The sequence below is a fragment of the Balaenoptera musculus genome, chromosome 10, assembly GCF_009873245.2.
Source record: "Balaenoptera musculus isolate JJ_BM4_2016_0621 chromosome 10, mBalMus1.pri.v3, whole genome shotgun sequence".
NCBI classification, from domain to species: Eukaryota; Metazoa; Chordata; class Mammalia; order Artiodactyla; family Balaenopteridae; genus Balaenoptera; species Balaenoptera musculus.
The window spans coordinates 25,100,378-25,115,219 of NC_045794.1; the positions used below are offsets into that span (position 1 = coordinate 25,100,378).

The 14,842-nt window shown below is 38.3% G+C and overlaps 1 protein-coding gene across 1 annotated transcript in view; it reads right to left on the reverse strand.

Moving 5' to 3' along the window:
* Positions 1 to 4,345: 4,345 nt before the first annotated feature.
* Positions 4,346 to 14,842, reverse strand: part of OVCH1 (ovochymase 1) — a 75,792-nt gene continuing 65,295 nt past the window's right edge. The window contains 3 exon segments of the mRNA XM_036865994.1: positions 4,346 to 4,458; positions 10,045 to 10,092; positions 13,428 to 13,553. Of these exon segments, the coding sequence (XP_036721889.1) occupies positions 4,346 to 4,458; positions 10,045 to 10,092; positions 13,428 to 13,553 (287 nt within the window).

The following is a 14,842-nucleotide window of genomic DNA, read 5'->3' on the forward strand; positions in this document are numbered from 1 at the left end:
TACCCTTGTTTCAGCTTGAATGGCCCCAGTGGATCTTTTAAATAGCAACTGACTGACTTTTATGTTTATCATTATTTCTTAAATAAAAATAACATACACACATATAGACACATACTCACCCCAATTAACTTTATTAGCTCACATGATCTACCGGAACCACCAAATTCTCATGCCTTAAGGAATGGTTGGAAATGAAGTTATCCTATTTTTAGTATTAGAGCAAGGTGACTGACTACCAGTGACTCCTAAATCAGTGGGCCCCAGGTTCTACTTTAAGGCATATATGGTACCTGCTTTAATAAATGTTTTAAAACAATTTCTTACCATTAATAGGCAGTTGGATCCCAATAGTGCTTTTCTGTGATTGCTTCTGAGTCATATCTTCCAAAATAAGTTTAAAACCTCCTTCTCCCACAGATTCATCAGTCTTAAAATTCACAGTTAGGTAAGCACCACTGGATATCAAGACAAATTCTTTCTTGGAGCCACATAAATGAGCTGCAATGTGAGATATACTCGATAATTAAAATACTTTTCCTGTGTAGTTACATAGGTAAAAGAGGGAGAAGAGAGAGAGGGGACATTAAATTCCAAACAAATCTTGACAAAGGAATGATTATCAATAATGTAAGATCAAGATTTGTGGGATGAAATTCATGATTTGATTGAAACGATAAAAGGGTATAGATTTTAAAAGATAAAGGGAAAAGACTGGGCTAGCAATTGATATGGAAATGATATACAATTATATGGCAATCTTTGATCATAAACATAGGTAAAGAGGCATTTTGATGAAGATAAATGGACAGAGAAATAGAAGTAATGGAACAGCACTATGGACCAAAAGTTTGCATACTCCCAAAGTTCATATGTAGAAATCCTAATCCCCAATGTGATGGTAGTAGGTGAGGCCTTTGGGAGGTGATTTGGTCATGAGGGTGGAGCCTTATAAACCCTTATAAAAGAGACCCCAGAGAGCTCTCTAGCCCCCCTCCCCAACTTTTTTTTTGCCATGTGAGGATATAGCAAGAAGACGGCTATGAACCAGGAAGCAAGCCCTCACCAGACACCAAATCTTGGACTTCTAGTCTTCAGAACTGTGAGAAATAAATGTTTGTTATTTAAGCTACCCAAACTATGGCATTTTTGTTATAGTATCCAAAACTGACTAAGACTCACAGGCTGCCCAAATACAGACTAGTGATGATCCTTTCCTAATTCAAAAACACAAAAGTTGTCACAAAGATGGTCCTCATAGTGATAGGCCATTTGCTGTAATTTATCTGTACAGGCTGTAACTTAAATTCTCTCAAAATAAAACAATGATACACTACTGATTTGTCTTAAAGATAATGTTATCTCAGAAATCTGAGAAAGATGGGGAATAGGACAACAGTTAATCTCTACATCATTCTTATGCTCAGAGAATCTGTTTGGTGAATTGGATGTGATGGGGAACTTTTGGGATGTACCATGTCAAGTAAAGGCATTCTGCATAGAGTCAACTAACACTCTGGAAGTTTTAAAATAATGGAAATGGGAAAATGTTACTCTGTTTTTCAAAAAGGAGATTGGGGGCTGGCAGAGGGGGATGGGTAGGAGACAGAGAAAAACAAAGAGGCTAGAGGATTTCCAAAGTCTTGTATCAGTGAAGTAGTGCAGCTTAGTCCTTACAGGCTCAGATTCTATAGCCAAACTGCTGGTTTGGGCTAGTTCTGCCATTTATTAGCTATGTAGCCCTAGGCAAGTTATTTAACCTATCTCTCTGCCTCAATTTTCTCATCTGTATAATGGAGATTGAAAAAATACTCACATGGAATAATATGAAGTTGTATTTATGAAGCATTATAAGTGTTTGTTAAATAAAAATAAACCAGCAAAATTTTACAGCAAATTATTAGACAGATGGGTTTTGAACACTTGAAGAAGGAATCGGTGGTCACAAGCAACGAGCATGTGATCCTTTACATGCCATATTAAATTAACCTAATTTAATTTTTAGAGTTAATTAGATGGTGGCTAGGGGAAATGAGATAAACTTAATGAATCTCAATTTCAGTGAGGCATTTAATAGATTACCTTATGATGTCCCTGTGAACAGATATAAAATGTAAGTGGATAATTATATGACTAGGAAGTTTCACAGCTGATTAAATAACCATACAATGTTAACCTGAAGGGAAGGTCTTAATGGTATGAAAATGGTTCTATCCTTGGTTCTGCCAAGTACAGTATTTCTATTAATGGCTTAGATAGAAATACAGATAACACATATACAAAATGTGTAGGTTTAAGATGGGTGGCTGAATGAGAAGTAAGGAACTAGGTTAAATATAGAATCTTAGTGATAATTTAGTTCAAGCTTTCATATAACGTGGAGTTCCTTTTTTTAATTTTTTAAAAATTTATTTATTTTATTTATTTTTGGCTGCGTTGGGTCTTCGTTGCTGCGTGTGGGCTTTCTCTAGTTGCGGCAAGCGGGCTTCTCATTGCAATGGCTTCTCGTTGTGGAGCACAGGCTCTAGGTGCGTGGGCTTCAGTAGTTGTGGCGTGTGGGCTTCAGTAGTTGTGGCTTGCGGGCTCTAGAGTGCAGGCTCAGTAGTTGTGGTGCACAGGCTTAGTTGCTCCACGGCATGTGGGATCTGCCCCGGACCAGGGATTGAACCCGTGTCCCCTGTATTGGCAGGCGGATTCTTAACCACTGTGCCACCAGGGAAGCCCCTAACACGGAGTTCCTTCTAAAATACCCTTGGACATATGAAACCTGGATTTGAAGATATTACATGGAACTTATGAGCATTTTCTCTTTTTGAACAGTTCTAATTGCTTGACCGTTCTTGCTCATGTTGAATCAAAAGGCATCAGTGTAATGATGGCCACATGGTTAGTGGAGTGGCCAAGGATATAAGTGTTTGAATCAGAGTGCTTGGGCTTTAATCCAACTTTCTCTATTTACTAGTTATGTCACTGGAGGCAAGTTACTCAATATATTTGTGTTTCCTTATATTTAAAATGAGGATAATGTAACCTACCTCCATACGACTATTAAGAAGATTAAGAGTTAAAATTTCTTAAGACTATGCCTGAATAATGGTAAACATTCAATAACTATTAGATGTTACTAGGCAGAACAAGTTTCATACCTGGCCTGAGAGTCTCTGTGAGAATTCCATAAATATTTGAAGGGAAGAAATTATGATCCTTCTGTCTTCTGTCTTCTCTAAGATAAACATGCCCAGGTGTCCACACCCTTCAGCATCCTGGTCATTATGTTCTGTGGATGTGTTCCAGTTTGTTAATGTTCCTTAAAGTTGTTGCTTGACCAAGGATGATATTTAATAGCCAGTATTGCAGGAGCAACAGCCAGACAGACTGGACGTTGACTATGAAAATTTGTAAGACTGAGCTAGTGAATGCCAGCTCCGTGCTAAATTTGACCACACAAGGGAACTTATTTCTTTTATCTTATCATTCTTTACCAACACTGCTCTGAAATTCTGTAATCATTTGAGACTTCTGAAATTTTGATTTCAAACATCCTACTTTCTAAATCACCACTTCCTATCTATCCTAATCCGTTAGTATTTCCCTGCTGTAATTGTTTGCTCTCTCCATGACCTTCTCTCCATTAATCCCATAAACTTTCTATATCTATCACCCTCTAAGAAAGTGAGAGATTTTGCTGTCAGGAGAAGCAGAGAAATGGGGCAACAGCTAAATTTCTTGTTCTGTTTTGTTTTGAATTATGGGTAATACTAGAATGTATTTGAAACTGATGAGAATGATAGAGGAAACTGATGAAGTCAGAGAATGAATAACTTAAGGAAACTTATAAGAAGCTGACAACTCTCAAATTTATATCTCAAGCCCAAACTTTAAGAGTTCTACTTCTAGCTCCCTGTTGCTAACTCAACCTAGATGTATCATGGCATTAAAAATTTAACATGGGGGATTCCCTGGTGGCGCAGTGGTTGAGAATCTGCCTGCTAATGCAGGGGACACGGGTTCGAGCCCTGGTCTGGGAAGATCCCACATGCCGAGGAGCAACTAGGCCCGTGAGCCACAACTACTGAGCCTGCGCGTCTAGAGTCTGTGCTCCACAACAAGAGAGGCCACGATAGTGAGAGGCCCGTGCACCACGATGAAGAGTGGCCCCCACTTGCCACAACTAGAGAAAGCCCTAGCACAGAAACGAAGACCCAACATAGCAATCAATCAATCAATCAATAAATAAATCTTTAAAAAAAATTTAACATGGATAGATCTCTCCCCACAAATCTATTTCTCCCTCTAGTATTTCCCATCTCTGTAAATGCCACCACCTCCAAAAACCTCGTAACTTAACTTAGGAGCCATCCTTGATCTGCAGATTTAATTCCACATTCAATCCATCAAGAAATCCTATCAGTTCTATCTCCAGATCTGTCCACTTCACTTGTACTCCTTTGTTGCCATCCTCTTTCAAGGCAACATTATCTATTACCTAAAACAGTACTAACAGGACATTCTGCAATGATGTAAAGTTTAATATGAGTGCTGTCCAGTATGGTAATCACTCACTACATGTAGCAATTGAGCACTTGAAGTATGGCTAATACCACATTTCATTTCATTTTAACTAATTTGAATTTAAATGACAACATGGATTAGACAGTGTAGGTCTAGATTACCATGATAGCCTCATAGCTGCAGACATAATTCACCCTGTCACCCTAAAATCCACTCCCAACATGGCAGTCATAGCAGCCCTCAACTTACTCCCCTGTCAAAAGCCTTTAATGACCTCCCATTGCACTGGCATAAAATCCAAACTCCTTACGATAACCTGAGCTGCACAACTAGGCAAAGCCTCCATCTTCTACAACCTCACCTCATTCCAGTCTGTCCTCACTCAATCTCCAGCCACTCTGACCTCTGAGAGTTTCCTAGGTTACCAAGCTCTTCCCACCTATAAGGCCATTTTCTCACTTATTTTTTCATCAAATATTTACTAAGTGTTAGGAGTGCTCTAGACACTGGAGATACAGCAGTGAACAAGAGACTAAGTCCTGCTCTCAGGAAATTTTCATTCTGGTGGAGGGAAACAGATTCTAAACAAATAAATATTGATATATACGCTGCCAGGTCATGATAAATGCCAAGAAGGAAAAGTGGAGGAGGGTTACTTAGATTGTGTGATAGAAGAGGCCTTAGATTAGGTAACATTTGAACAGACATCTGAATGAACTGAGGAAGTGAACCTTGAAGTCACCTTGGGGCCAAGCAGGAATATGCTCGGTTAGTCTGAGGAAGAATAAAGAAGCCAGTGTGCCTGGTTTTGGGTGAAGGAGAGGGAGAATGGTAGGAGGTAAGGTCAGATAGGTACTAGACACCTTTGCACCTGCTATTCTGGCCTTGCCTGGCTGTTTCCTTCTCATTCTTTGGATCTTCTGTGACCATCTTAACTAAAGCAACTGTCTACCCACTATTATTCCATACTTCTGCTTCAACTTATTTCCTTCAGATTACATTGACAATCAATAATTATTTGATTATTATTTACTGTTAAATACTGTTACTAGTTTTCTTCTTCTTTATCATCTGTCTTCCCAAAAGAAGGTGGCAGTGATCATTTCTGAATTGTTTACCATTGTTTCTTCAAGGTGCCTATCACATTAGAAAATGCTCAGTCATGAATGAATTTAACCTGTACATTTAATATGGTGTTTACTAGTTACTGATGTCTTACCTTCATGGGGTAAATGGAAGAAGGAAGACCAGATGAACCTTAATTTTGCTAAGTTCTTTTCATTAAAATATTGTAAAAGCATTGCAATGAAGACAACTTGGAGGCTGTGTACCACTCCATTTACATTCACAGAAATAATTAAAAACTAGCTAAAAACTGATAAATTCTATTTAGGTGAGCGAAAAGATTTAGTAAGAAAAGATAACTGAGACAATATAGACAATGTGGTTCCACATATGGGCTAGCCCTTCTAACTAGCTGGGAGAGTAGCAGTGGGGCTCAGTGTTCAACAGTTTAACAATGCTTATAGAAATTGCATATTTCACTGAACTAAAACTATGTAAGGACATAAAAGTATATGAAATAAAACTGTATAAACTAGCAAACAAATGGTAGTGTCCTCACTTTTATATAGAATTGTATAAGCTAATTATAGAAATATTAGTTGTCTCATTTGTAATCTTTTGACACCCATGAATTTTTGATTAATCAGAACTTTTAAAGAGGAATAATGTTGTCAGGTTGAGGAATACTAAAGAGTGAGAAAGAGAAACGCAGCCCTGACATCCAGGAGCTGGTCCAACACTCACAGCTGGACTGTGTTCTCCTGTTGGACATAAACAATCTCACAGGACATCAACATCAGACAAGACTCTGAATCTATGATAAAATGAGACAAAAACAAGGTCATCTGTAACCAACAAAAATACCAAACATTGACCTCTCATGGCTGAAATGAGAACTTGCTACTTCTTTACCAATCACAGTTTTATCCTTACTCTAGTCAGGGCTCCCTATGATTGAGATACCCAATCATAAAGTTGCCCCACTTCCTGCAAGCAATCTAGAGCAAAGTACACTTCTCTAGACCTTCTCCAAAATTACCTGACCAAAGCCTAAATACTGTAATAGGTTCTCTCTACCACCCTTTTAACAACCCATGGTTTTCCAGGATATGTGTTTTCCCTCTCCACAATGAGTAATAAATCTAACTTGTTCAACTCCAGGTATGTTCCAAGGGTCTCTGGTTGAAAGGCATTCACAAGAGTTAGGGTTGGAGGGTTGGATTCTATAGACACCTCATATTAATCTTATGGAGAACTGATAGCTTGATATTTTGTATCTCCTCTGCCTCCATACTCTCAATTGCTTTAGAATCCTTGGCAGGAACCAAACTCGTTGATAAGAAAAAATTTAGATAAGTTTGGAATTTCAAAGCACATTGCTGAACTTACTGGTGTTATAAATCCTAGAATATCATAGGAGTGGTTAAGGCCCCTGGAAAAAGATAGCATCAAAACTCTCCTCTTGGGGCTTCCCTGGTGGTGCAGTGGTTAAGAGTCTGCCTGCCAATGCAGAAGACACGGGTTTGAGCCCTGGTCCGGGAAGATCCCACATGCCGTGGAGCAACTAAGCCCGTGCGCCACAACTACTGAGCCTGCACCCTAGAGCCCATGAGCCACAACTACTGAGCCCGCATGCCATAACTACTGAAGCTCGTGCGCCTAGAGCCCGTGCTCCGCAATGGGAGAAGCCACTGCAATGAGAAGCCCGTGCACCACAACAAAGAGTAGCCCCGCTCGCTGCAACTAGAGAAAAGCCCCCACAGAGCAACGAAGACCCAACACAGCCAAAAATAAAATAAATAAATAAATTTATAAAAAATTTAAAAAATAAAAATAAACCTCTCCTCTTGCCCTTTGTGATAGGTGGATTGTAAAGGTGTCCTGATTGGCATAACTGGTTGGAGATTGGAGAAGGTGATACAATACTGAATTACAAAACCTTTGGAAAACTTCCCTCTATGTGTCAATCTTAGAACAGGATATTGCCTGACATCCAAACATGGTAGACACCATGTGGTCAATAAATCTCCAAAGATTATTCAAGATAATTGACCTTTACCTTTTAATAATTTACCCTGGGCCTAAAGAGAACCACCTTTACTGTGAGGATGAAATCTGAGTAAACAAATTTCAAAAAGTTACCTAAAAATGCAGTTTAGGAAATAAAACCTCTTAAAACATATGACCTCCTGAGAAAAACAAAATTAGTGTGCTCCCTAATGGTAAAATGAGATAGGAATCACTGGATGAAATCAAAAAGAGCTGGAATTAAAGGTCAAGATCCAGTGAGTACAGTCTCATGCTCATCTCATTGTGTTCAATAATACTCAGGGGCTTCCCTGGTGGCGCAGTGGTTGAGAATCTGCCTGCTAATGCAGGGGAAACGGGTTCGAGCCCTGGTCTGGGAAGATCCCACATGCCGCGGAGCGACTAGTCCCCATGAGCCACAATTACTGAGCCTGCGCATCTGGAGCCTGTGCTCTGCAACAAGAGAGGCCGCGATAATGAGAGGTCCACGCACCGCGATGAAGAGTGGCCCCCGCTTGCCACAACTAGAGAAAGCCCTCGCACAGAAACGAGAACCCAACACAGCCATAAATAAATAAATTAATTAATTAATTTAAAAAAAGTAAAGCAAGAATAGAGAGAAAATAGAAGAGTAAGAAAGAGAACACAAGCACATCACATAAATAAGCATGACATGAAGAAAATTGATGTACATTAAAAAAAATAATAATACTCAGGATTCTGCTGAAGGATCTGATGGAAAATCACTGACAACAAATTATATCATTCCAAAGGCAAATGTAGGTCATGGTTTCCATATATATGATTATATAAATGCTTATATGAATGCCACTCAATGTAGGACATTTAAGAAAGTTCAGTTTACCAAGTAATCTTGATTGCTGATCTGGTCCGTCATAAATATTGAAGTAATCCCATTCACAGTTCCAAGATTCTTCTGTTATAAAGCCTTTAATCACTGCCTTCATTTTATTTCCTGACATAGAATAAAAAGTCCAAGTGCAGTTCAGCATGTTAGGATAAATGTTAGGATAATTGGGAGATGTGATCTCAATAGAACTAACTGGAATCAAATCCAATACTGGACATCCTTGAGGCAAAAAGAAAAAAAAAAAACATATTTAATACAATAATGAAGGATCTGGTTTTAATGTCTACAACTAGGTCATTAAGACCTAAACTGTAGGGCTTCCCTGGTGACGCAGTCGTTGAGAGTCTGCCTGCCAATGCAGGGGACACGGGTTCGAGCCCTGGTCTGGGAGGATCCCACATGCCGCGGAGCAACTAGGCCCGTAAGCCACAATTACTGAGCCTGCGCGTCTGGAGCCTGTGCTCCGCAACAAGAGAGGCCGCGATAGTGAGAGGCCCGGGCACCGCGATGAAGAGCAGGCACCGCAATGAAGAGCAGGCACCGCGATGAAGAGCGGCCCCCACTCTCCGCAACTGGAGAAAGCCCTCGCTCAGAAACGGGAACCCAACACAGCCAAAAATAAATAAATAAATATATTAAAAATTAAAAAAAAAAAAAAACCTAAACTGTAGTGTACTTTTATAAAGTTCTATCACTATTTCTTTGCTTCCATAGCTCCTTATGTATGGTGACACAGGGTTTAAATGACTTGTTTTGAAAATCTGACACCTCCCAAAAGAAGACAGATTAAAGTTGTTTGAGTTTAACTCACAAACTGTGAACCACTAAGTCAACCATATCTATATTTCAATGTAGTTTTGTTGCTCATTTTTAGCACACAATCTTCTAAATCCCCGAGTAAATTAAACACTCCTAAAATTCAGCCTACACTTCAAATTACAATCATTTATTTGGTAGGGAAATTTGGATTACTCTCAAATAGTTGAAACCAGGATATGAAGGTTCACAAGGGCCAAGGGGCTACTACACCAAAAAGAGAATTGAGGAATTCAGTGACATTTTGGGTTTACTCCAAATGCTCTAGGTACTACCCAACCTAAAGTTAATGTCATCCAAAAACATTTACTTATCAATAATCTTATCATTTTGTTTCACTATGCAATGGCCCAGCCAAAAAAGGAAACGAGAGAGACAGAGATACATGCACAATCCAAAAGACATAAAATATATGGAAAGAATGTTAATGAATAATAGAATTCAAATAGTTAGGGAAGCTCCCATAAATAAAACATGTGTTTCTTACCCATTAATTAGATTGGGCGCTACCTTGTTACTCTCTACTCCCTGATCTGACCCAGGTCTCCACCACCCCCAAAGTTTGACACTCAGAAAACTAGTACAAGTTCATATTTCACTATAAAGCAAATAGAATAAGGACACAACACTTGAAAGTTTTTGATAGCAGCCAGGGTATACTTCTTCCTGAACAGTGTTTAGCAGCAAAGATATTCCTCACTCTATTTCCATAATATCAGGTAAACAAAGCCAAGACAGTGAAGCCAATTCCTTACCTCCTTTCTCCTCTTTACCATTAACTTTAATTTTTCCTTTCACAGAATCTAGAATAAGAGAATATTCAAGGTCAATATATCCTATTTAATACTTTATATTTCTTTATTCTTTTGTTTAAGTGATACGTTTACATTGTAGAAAATTTCAAAAAAAAACAGATTTCAAAGGAGAAAATAAAAGTCTCCTGTAGTCCCATCCTATAACCAATGATCATATTTTAATGTAACTCCTGCTTTTTCCTAAGCTATAGTATATACATTTTTTAATTGTATTTCATTTTACACCATTGTAACCTCCCCTACCCCCCCAATTGTGAATATTTTTCCATACTACTAAATATTGCACACACATTTTATGGTTTTATATTTTTTACTCACATAGATATAACAATTTCTACTGATATATTTTAATTTGTAATCTCAAGAATATGAATGATGAGTCAGATCTTTAACAAACCTCACACATGGGGTAAATCTATTACATTTCTGCTGTTGTTAGAAAAATGTCTGCACTAAAGCTTTTCTGTGTTTATCTGAAAACAGAAATTGAACATGTGTACGAAGTCTGCTGAGTTGACTTCTATTCATCTTTTAGCTCTAAGCCAAAGGGATTTCTATAAGCAAAACAGATGTATTTCTTATCCATTTATTAGATAGGGAGCTACCTCCTTACTCTCTACTCACTAATCTACCCCAGCTAGAATGTCATTTCCTTTATTCAGACAATTCTTGAGCATCATCTATTTGCTAGGCATGTTGTACATTTTGGAGATAACAGCCGTGGGGCATGCTTGGTGTGTCTGGGGAACAGCAGGAAGGATGGTGTAGAGCGAGCACTGGGGAAAATGGCAGGAGAAGTACTCAAGGAGGTAGCCAAGAACCATATCATATAGAATCTTATAGGTCACTGTAAGGACTTTTACTAAGAGTGAGCTGGGAAAATATTGAAAGATTATAAGCAGAGGAGTAACATGATCTGAATTATTCTTTTAAAAATGATTATTCTGGGTAGAATGATTATTCTGTTTAGTCTGGCTATTAGTAAAACAGACTAAACAAAGGCTTGTATCAGAATGTTATAGTGACGTTGAGAGGTAGTTGGATTCCAGATCAGTTTTGCTGAAGGCCCACAGATTAACTAAATCCAATGAGAGATGTGAGAAGAAAAGTCAAGGATTACCAAGATAATGGCTTGAGCAATTAATTAGTAAACTGTAGTTGCCATCTACTGAGGTGGGGAAGATTGGTGGAGGAAGAATTTGGAGACAGGGGTAGGAAATCAAGACTTGAATTCTGGTCATGTTAAGTTTGAGATGCTTATTAGATATCCAAATGAAGAGGGAGGCAATTGGATATATAGCACTGGAGTTCAAAAAAGAAGTTGGGACTGGAGATATACTTTGGGAGTTATCTGTGTAAAGACGGTATTTAAAACTAGGGATTGGGTGAGATCATTTAAGAGTGACTACAGGTAGAGAAGAAAAGAAAGTCAAGGACTGGGTCCTGGGACACCTCAACTTTTAATAGTAGAGAAAAGGAGGTGCAACCAGCAAAGAGACTCCAAGGAGACCAATGAAGTAAGAGGATAGCCAAGAAACAGTGGTTTCCTAGAGGCCATGACAAATGAAACTCCAGAAGGAAGAAGAGCTTATCCGTGCCAAATGCAGCTATTAGGACTGAGAAGTGACTGGTGGATCTGAACCTGTGGAGGTCACTGGTAGCTTTGGCAAGAACACCGTCTGGGGAATGGTAAGAAAGAAAGCCTTATGAGAATGGATTCAAGAAAAAATGAAAGGGTAAAAGGGTAGACAGTGAGTAGAAATACATTTCAAGGTGTTTTGCTGTAAGAGAACAAAGAAAGTTTTCCTAGAATTCCATGCCCATCCTTTACCGAACTAAATAAGATCTCTCCTTCATAACTTAATATAGTTGTTTTTTCACTCTATATTTTTCTATGAGATTATTTGATTAGTTGACTGAAAGAAAAATGCACAACCTAAGAGCTATGATTTTGTTTTACTCAGGGTGTTACTGAGGACTAACCCGCAAGACAACCACTCAGTAGCTCTGAGAAAGCTGTTCCGAAGAGGTAGGGGGAAAAGCCAGCTTAAATGTGATTTTGGCTAGGGAATATGTGCAGTCAAGCGCATGTCTTGATAAAACGTTACTGCTAGTCACAAAGTACAGAGATCTGAAGTTAATGATTTTAGTGCTTTTCTGTGTATGGGAAAATGCAAAATCTGGGTTCATTAAAATTCTTCCTGAGATATACATCTAACTATGCAAGGGGCCTGCTTTTCCAGAGCACAGAGCATCCTGTTATCTATCACCTTAGTTTCTTCCCTCTGAAGCACAGAGTACACTGTCCATCAGCTACTGCAGTGGGTTAATCATGGCAGAACTGGGTGATAAGCAACAGTCTCTGTCCTTCTCTGTTTACAGATTACTGACTATCTCCCCCACTAGACTGTAAACTCTTTTAGGGCAGGGACTGTCTTGTTCACTGCTGAATCCTCAGTGCTTTAAACATGGCCTGGCATAAGTTTAAAACAATTTGTTGATAGCCTGAATAATTAAAGGCTTAAATGTGAGATTTTATTCTATTTTATGTTAGCCCCTTACGGTATACTTTCACTTACATAATTTGAACTTGATGCAAATCTTCTTTGTGTTCTCCATCCAACATTTCTCACATTATCAGACTAAAAAAGTATAATGTTTTTTGCAGAAATATTTCTACAATTGTATTCCAATTAACAATTTTAATGAGTATGAATTGATTAATCTTAAGGACTAGAGCAGTTCTAATAACTATTCAGAATTAAGCATAATTGCAAATGCTTTTTCCATGATACCCAATTTCCATAATTTGCAAAAGTTCCAATTTTCATAATGCTGTCTATGCCTTCACCAAAACTATAGGAATGTTGGGCAAAGCATATTTTTCAAGAATCTGGTTACAACTAATATATATGAACTATCCACCAAACAAGTTTTAAAAAAAGAATCAATTACTCTTGATATTAGTACATTAAGGAAATGAATTTCAAAATAGAAAAATTACTTGAAACTTTTAGGCTAGGGATAAAAATTTCCTACTGCATTTTTACAATATTCCAAGTATACAGAAAACTAGACAAAATTATTAGTTGCTGTAAGAAAAAATGAAAAATCTGATCAATCTTATGCCTTAAGGAGGTTTAGCTTGAGACCTCCACAGATTATAGAAATCACAATCTTAAATATTGTTTTTTTCTTCTCCCCTATAGCTGACAAATGAAATAAAGAATTCAAATCTCTTTATTTGATAACACATATTTTCTAATAAAGCACAATAAAACAAACATACACAAAAACAAATATGAAAAAAGTAATAGACTTACCAGACATATGAAAAGAATATCTCAAAGAAAATTTTTCCATGGCCAAACTGACATTGTATGTGAAAATCAATATCATAAGAGGACCATGAGATTTTAATGAAGGTGAATCTCCTTTACATAGATCTCCTAGACAAAAAAAAAAAAAAAAAAAAAAATTCTTACTATTCATCAAGGCAAAGGTTATTGAGCAAAGTGAAAGGAAAAAAAATCCTAGTTTTAATACAAATTTATACTGTATCCCGTACCAACAATATAAAAATGGGAAAATTAAGCAAAATAAAACCCAATTAGAATAGAGAGAGATGTTCCAGATTCTTGAGTGTAAGCAGTTCTAAGAAAGTGGTTCCAAACCAACTAGGACACTGTATCCAGTTCTTATACTGTCTGAAATACTTAGGTAGATCTTTTTAAAGCCATATAATATAAAAGAAGGTAACATGGTTGATACCGAGTAGGGCCCTGGGGGGCTCCTGGGCACAAAGGCTTTCTGTGTCCCCCGTTTCTTGAATTACAGGAAATAGCCTCCATTCAGCCTCCATGACCTTCCTTGAGTTTCAAAGGGCAGATTCAAGCAGTTGCTAATGAGGGAAGGGAGGGGACGCGAAACCAGGGAGAAACAAACAGTCAAGAGAAACAATAGTACAGCCTGGTTGGGGCAAGGTCCTGGCTCCCCATCAACAGATACCCACAGCAATATCTTTGAGCTGTTCTGCAGATACTGAAACCCCCTCCAGGTGGGAGAAGTTAACAATTAACCATGGTATGCTGCTCACAAGCACATAGGCCCCAGACTAGTTGGAACCTGAAGGTTGATGATGCTGACTCCTACTTACCTCACCACCAACCAATCAGAAGAATGTCCATGAGCCGATCACGCCCTCTTTGAACCATTACTATAACACTTCTCACTACCCTCTCCAAGTGGGGACACATGGTTTTGAGGGCATTAACCCACTATGACCCCCTTTGCCTGGCAAAGCAATCAAGCTATTCTTTTCTACCTCACCCAAAACTGTCTCCAAGATTTAATCTGGTCTTGAGGTACAGAGGCTGGTTTCAGTCTAGCTAGGTCATCAGGGAACTAAAAAAATATTTTTGTCACCCAACTGAAATAACTATATATAAGGGAGTATATTTGAGCCTTAGCTACATACAGCCTTCATTTATCCACAGCACAGCCAAATGAATAAGAGGCAAGGTACAGTAATTGGCATGAAAGTCAAAACCACTAGCTGGTGTAAATGAAATTTGTTTAGGCAATAGTTCTTAGAGGTCTCCTGTGAATCAGAATCCTAGGGCTAATTAGCAATGGTTCGCTCAACCTCCCATTACCCCTGGGCTTCTAAAGCATCCTTCAGAAGATGATGGAGACTGATCCTCACCGATGGTTCTCTCTCTTGTGAGGCTGACTGCTA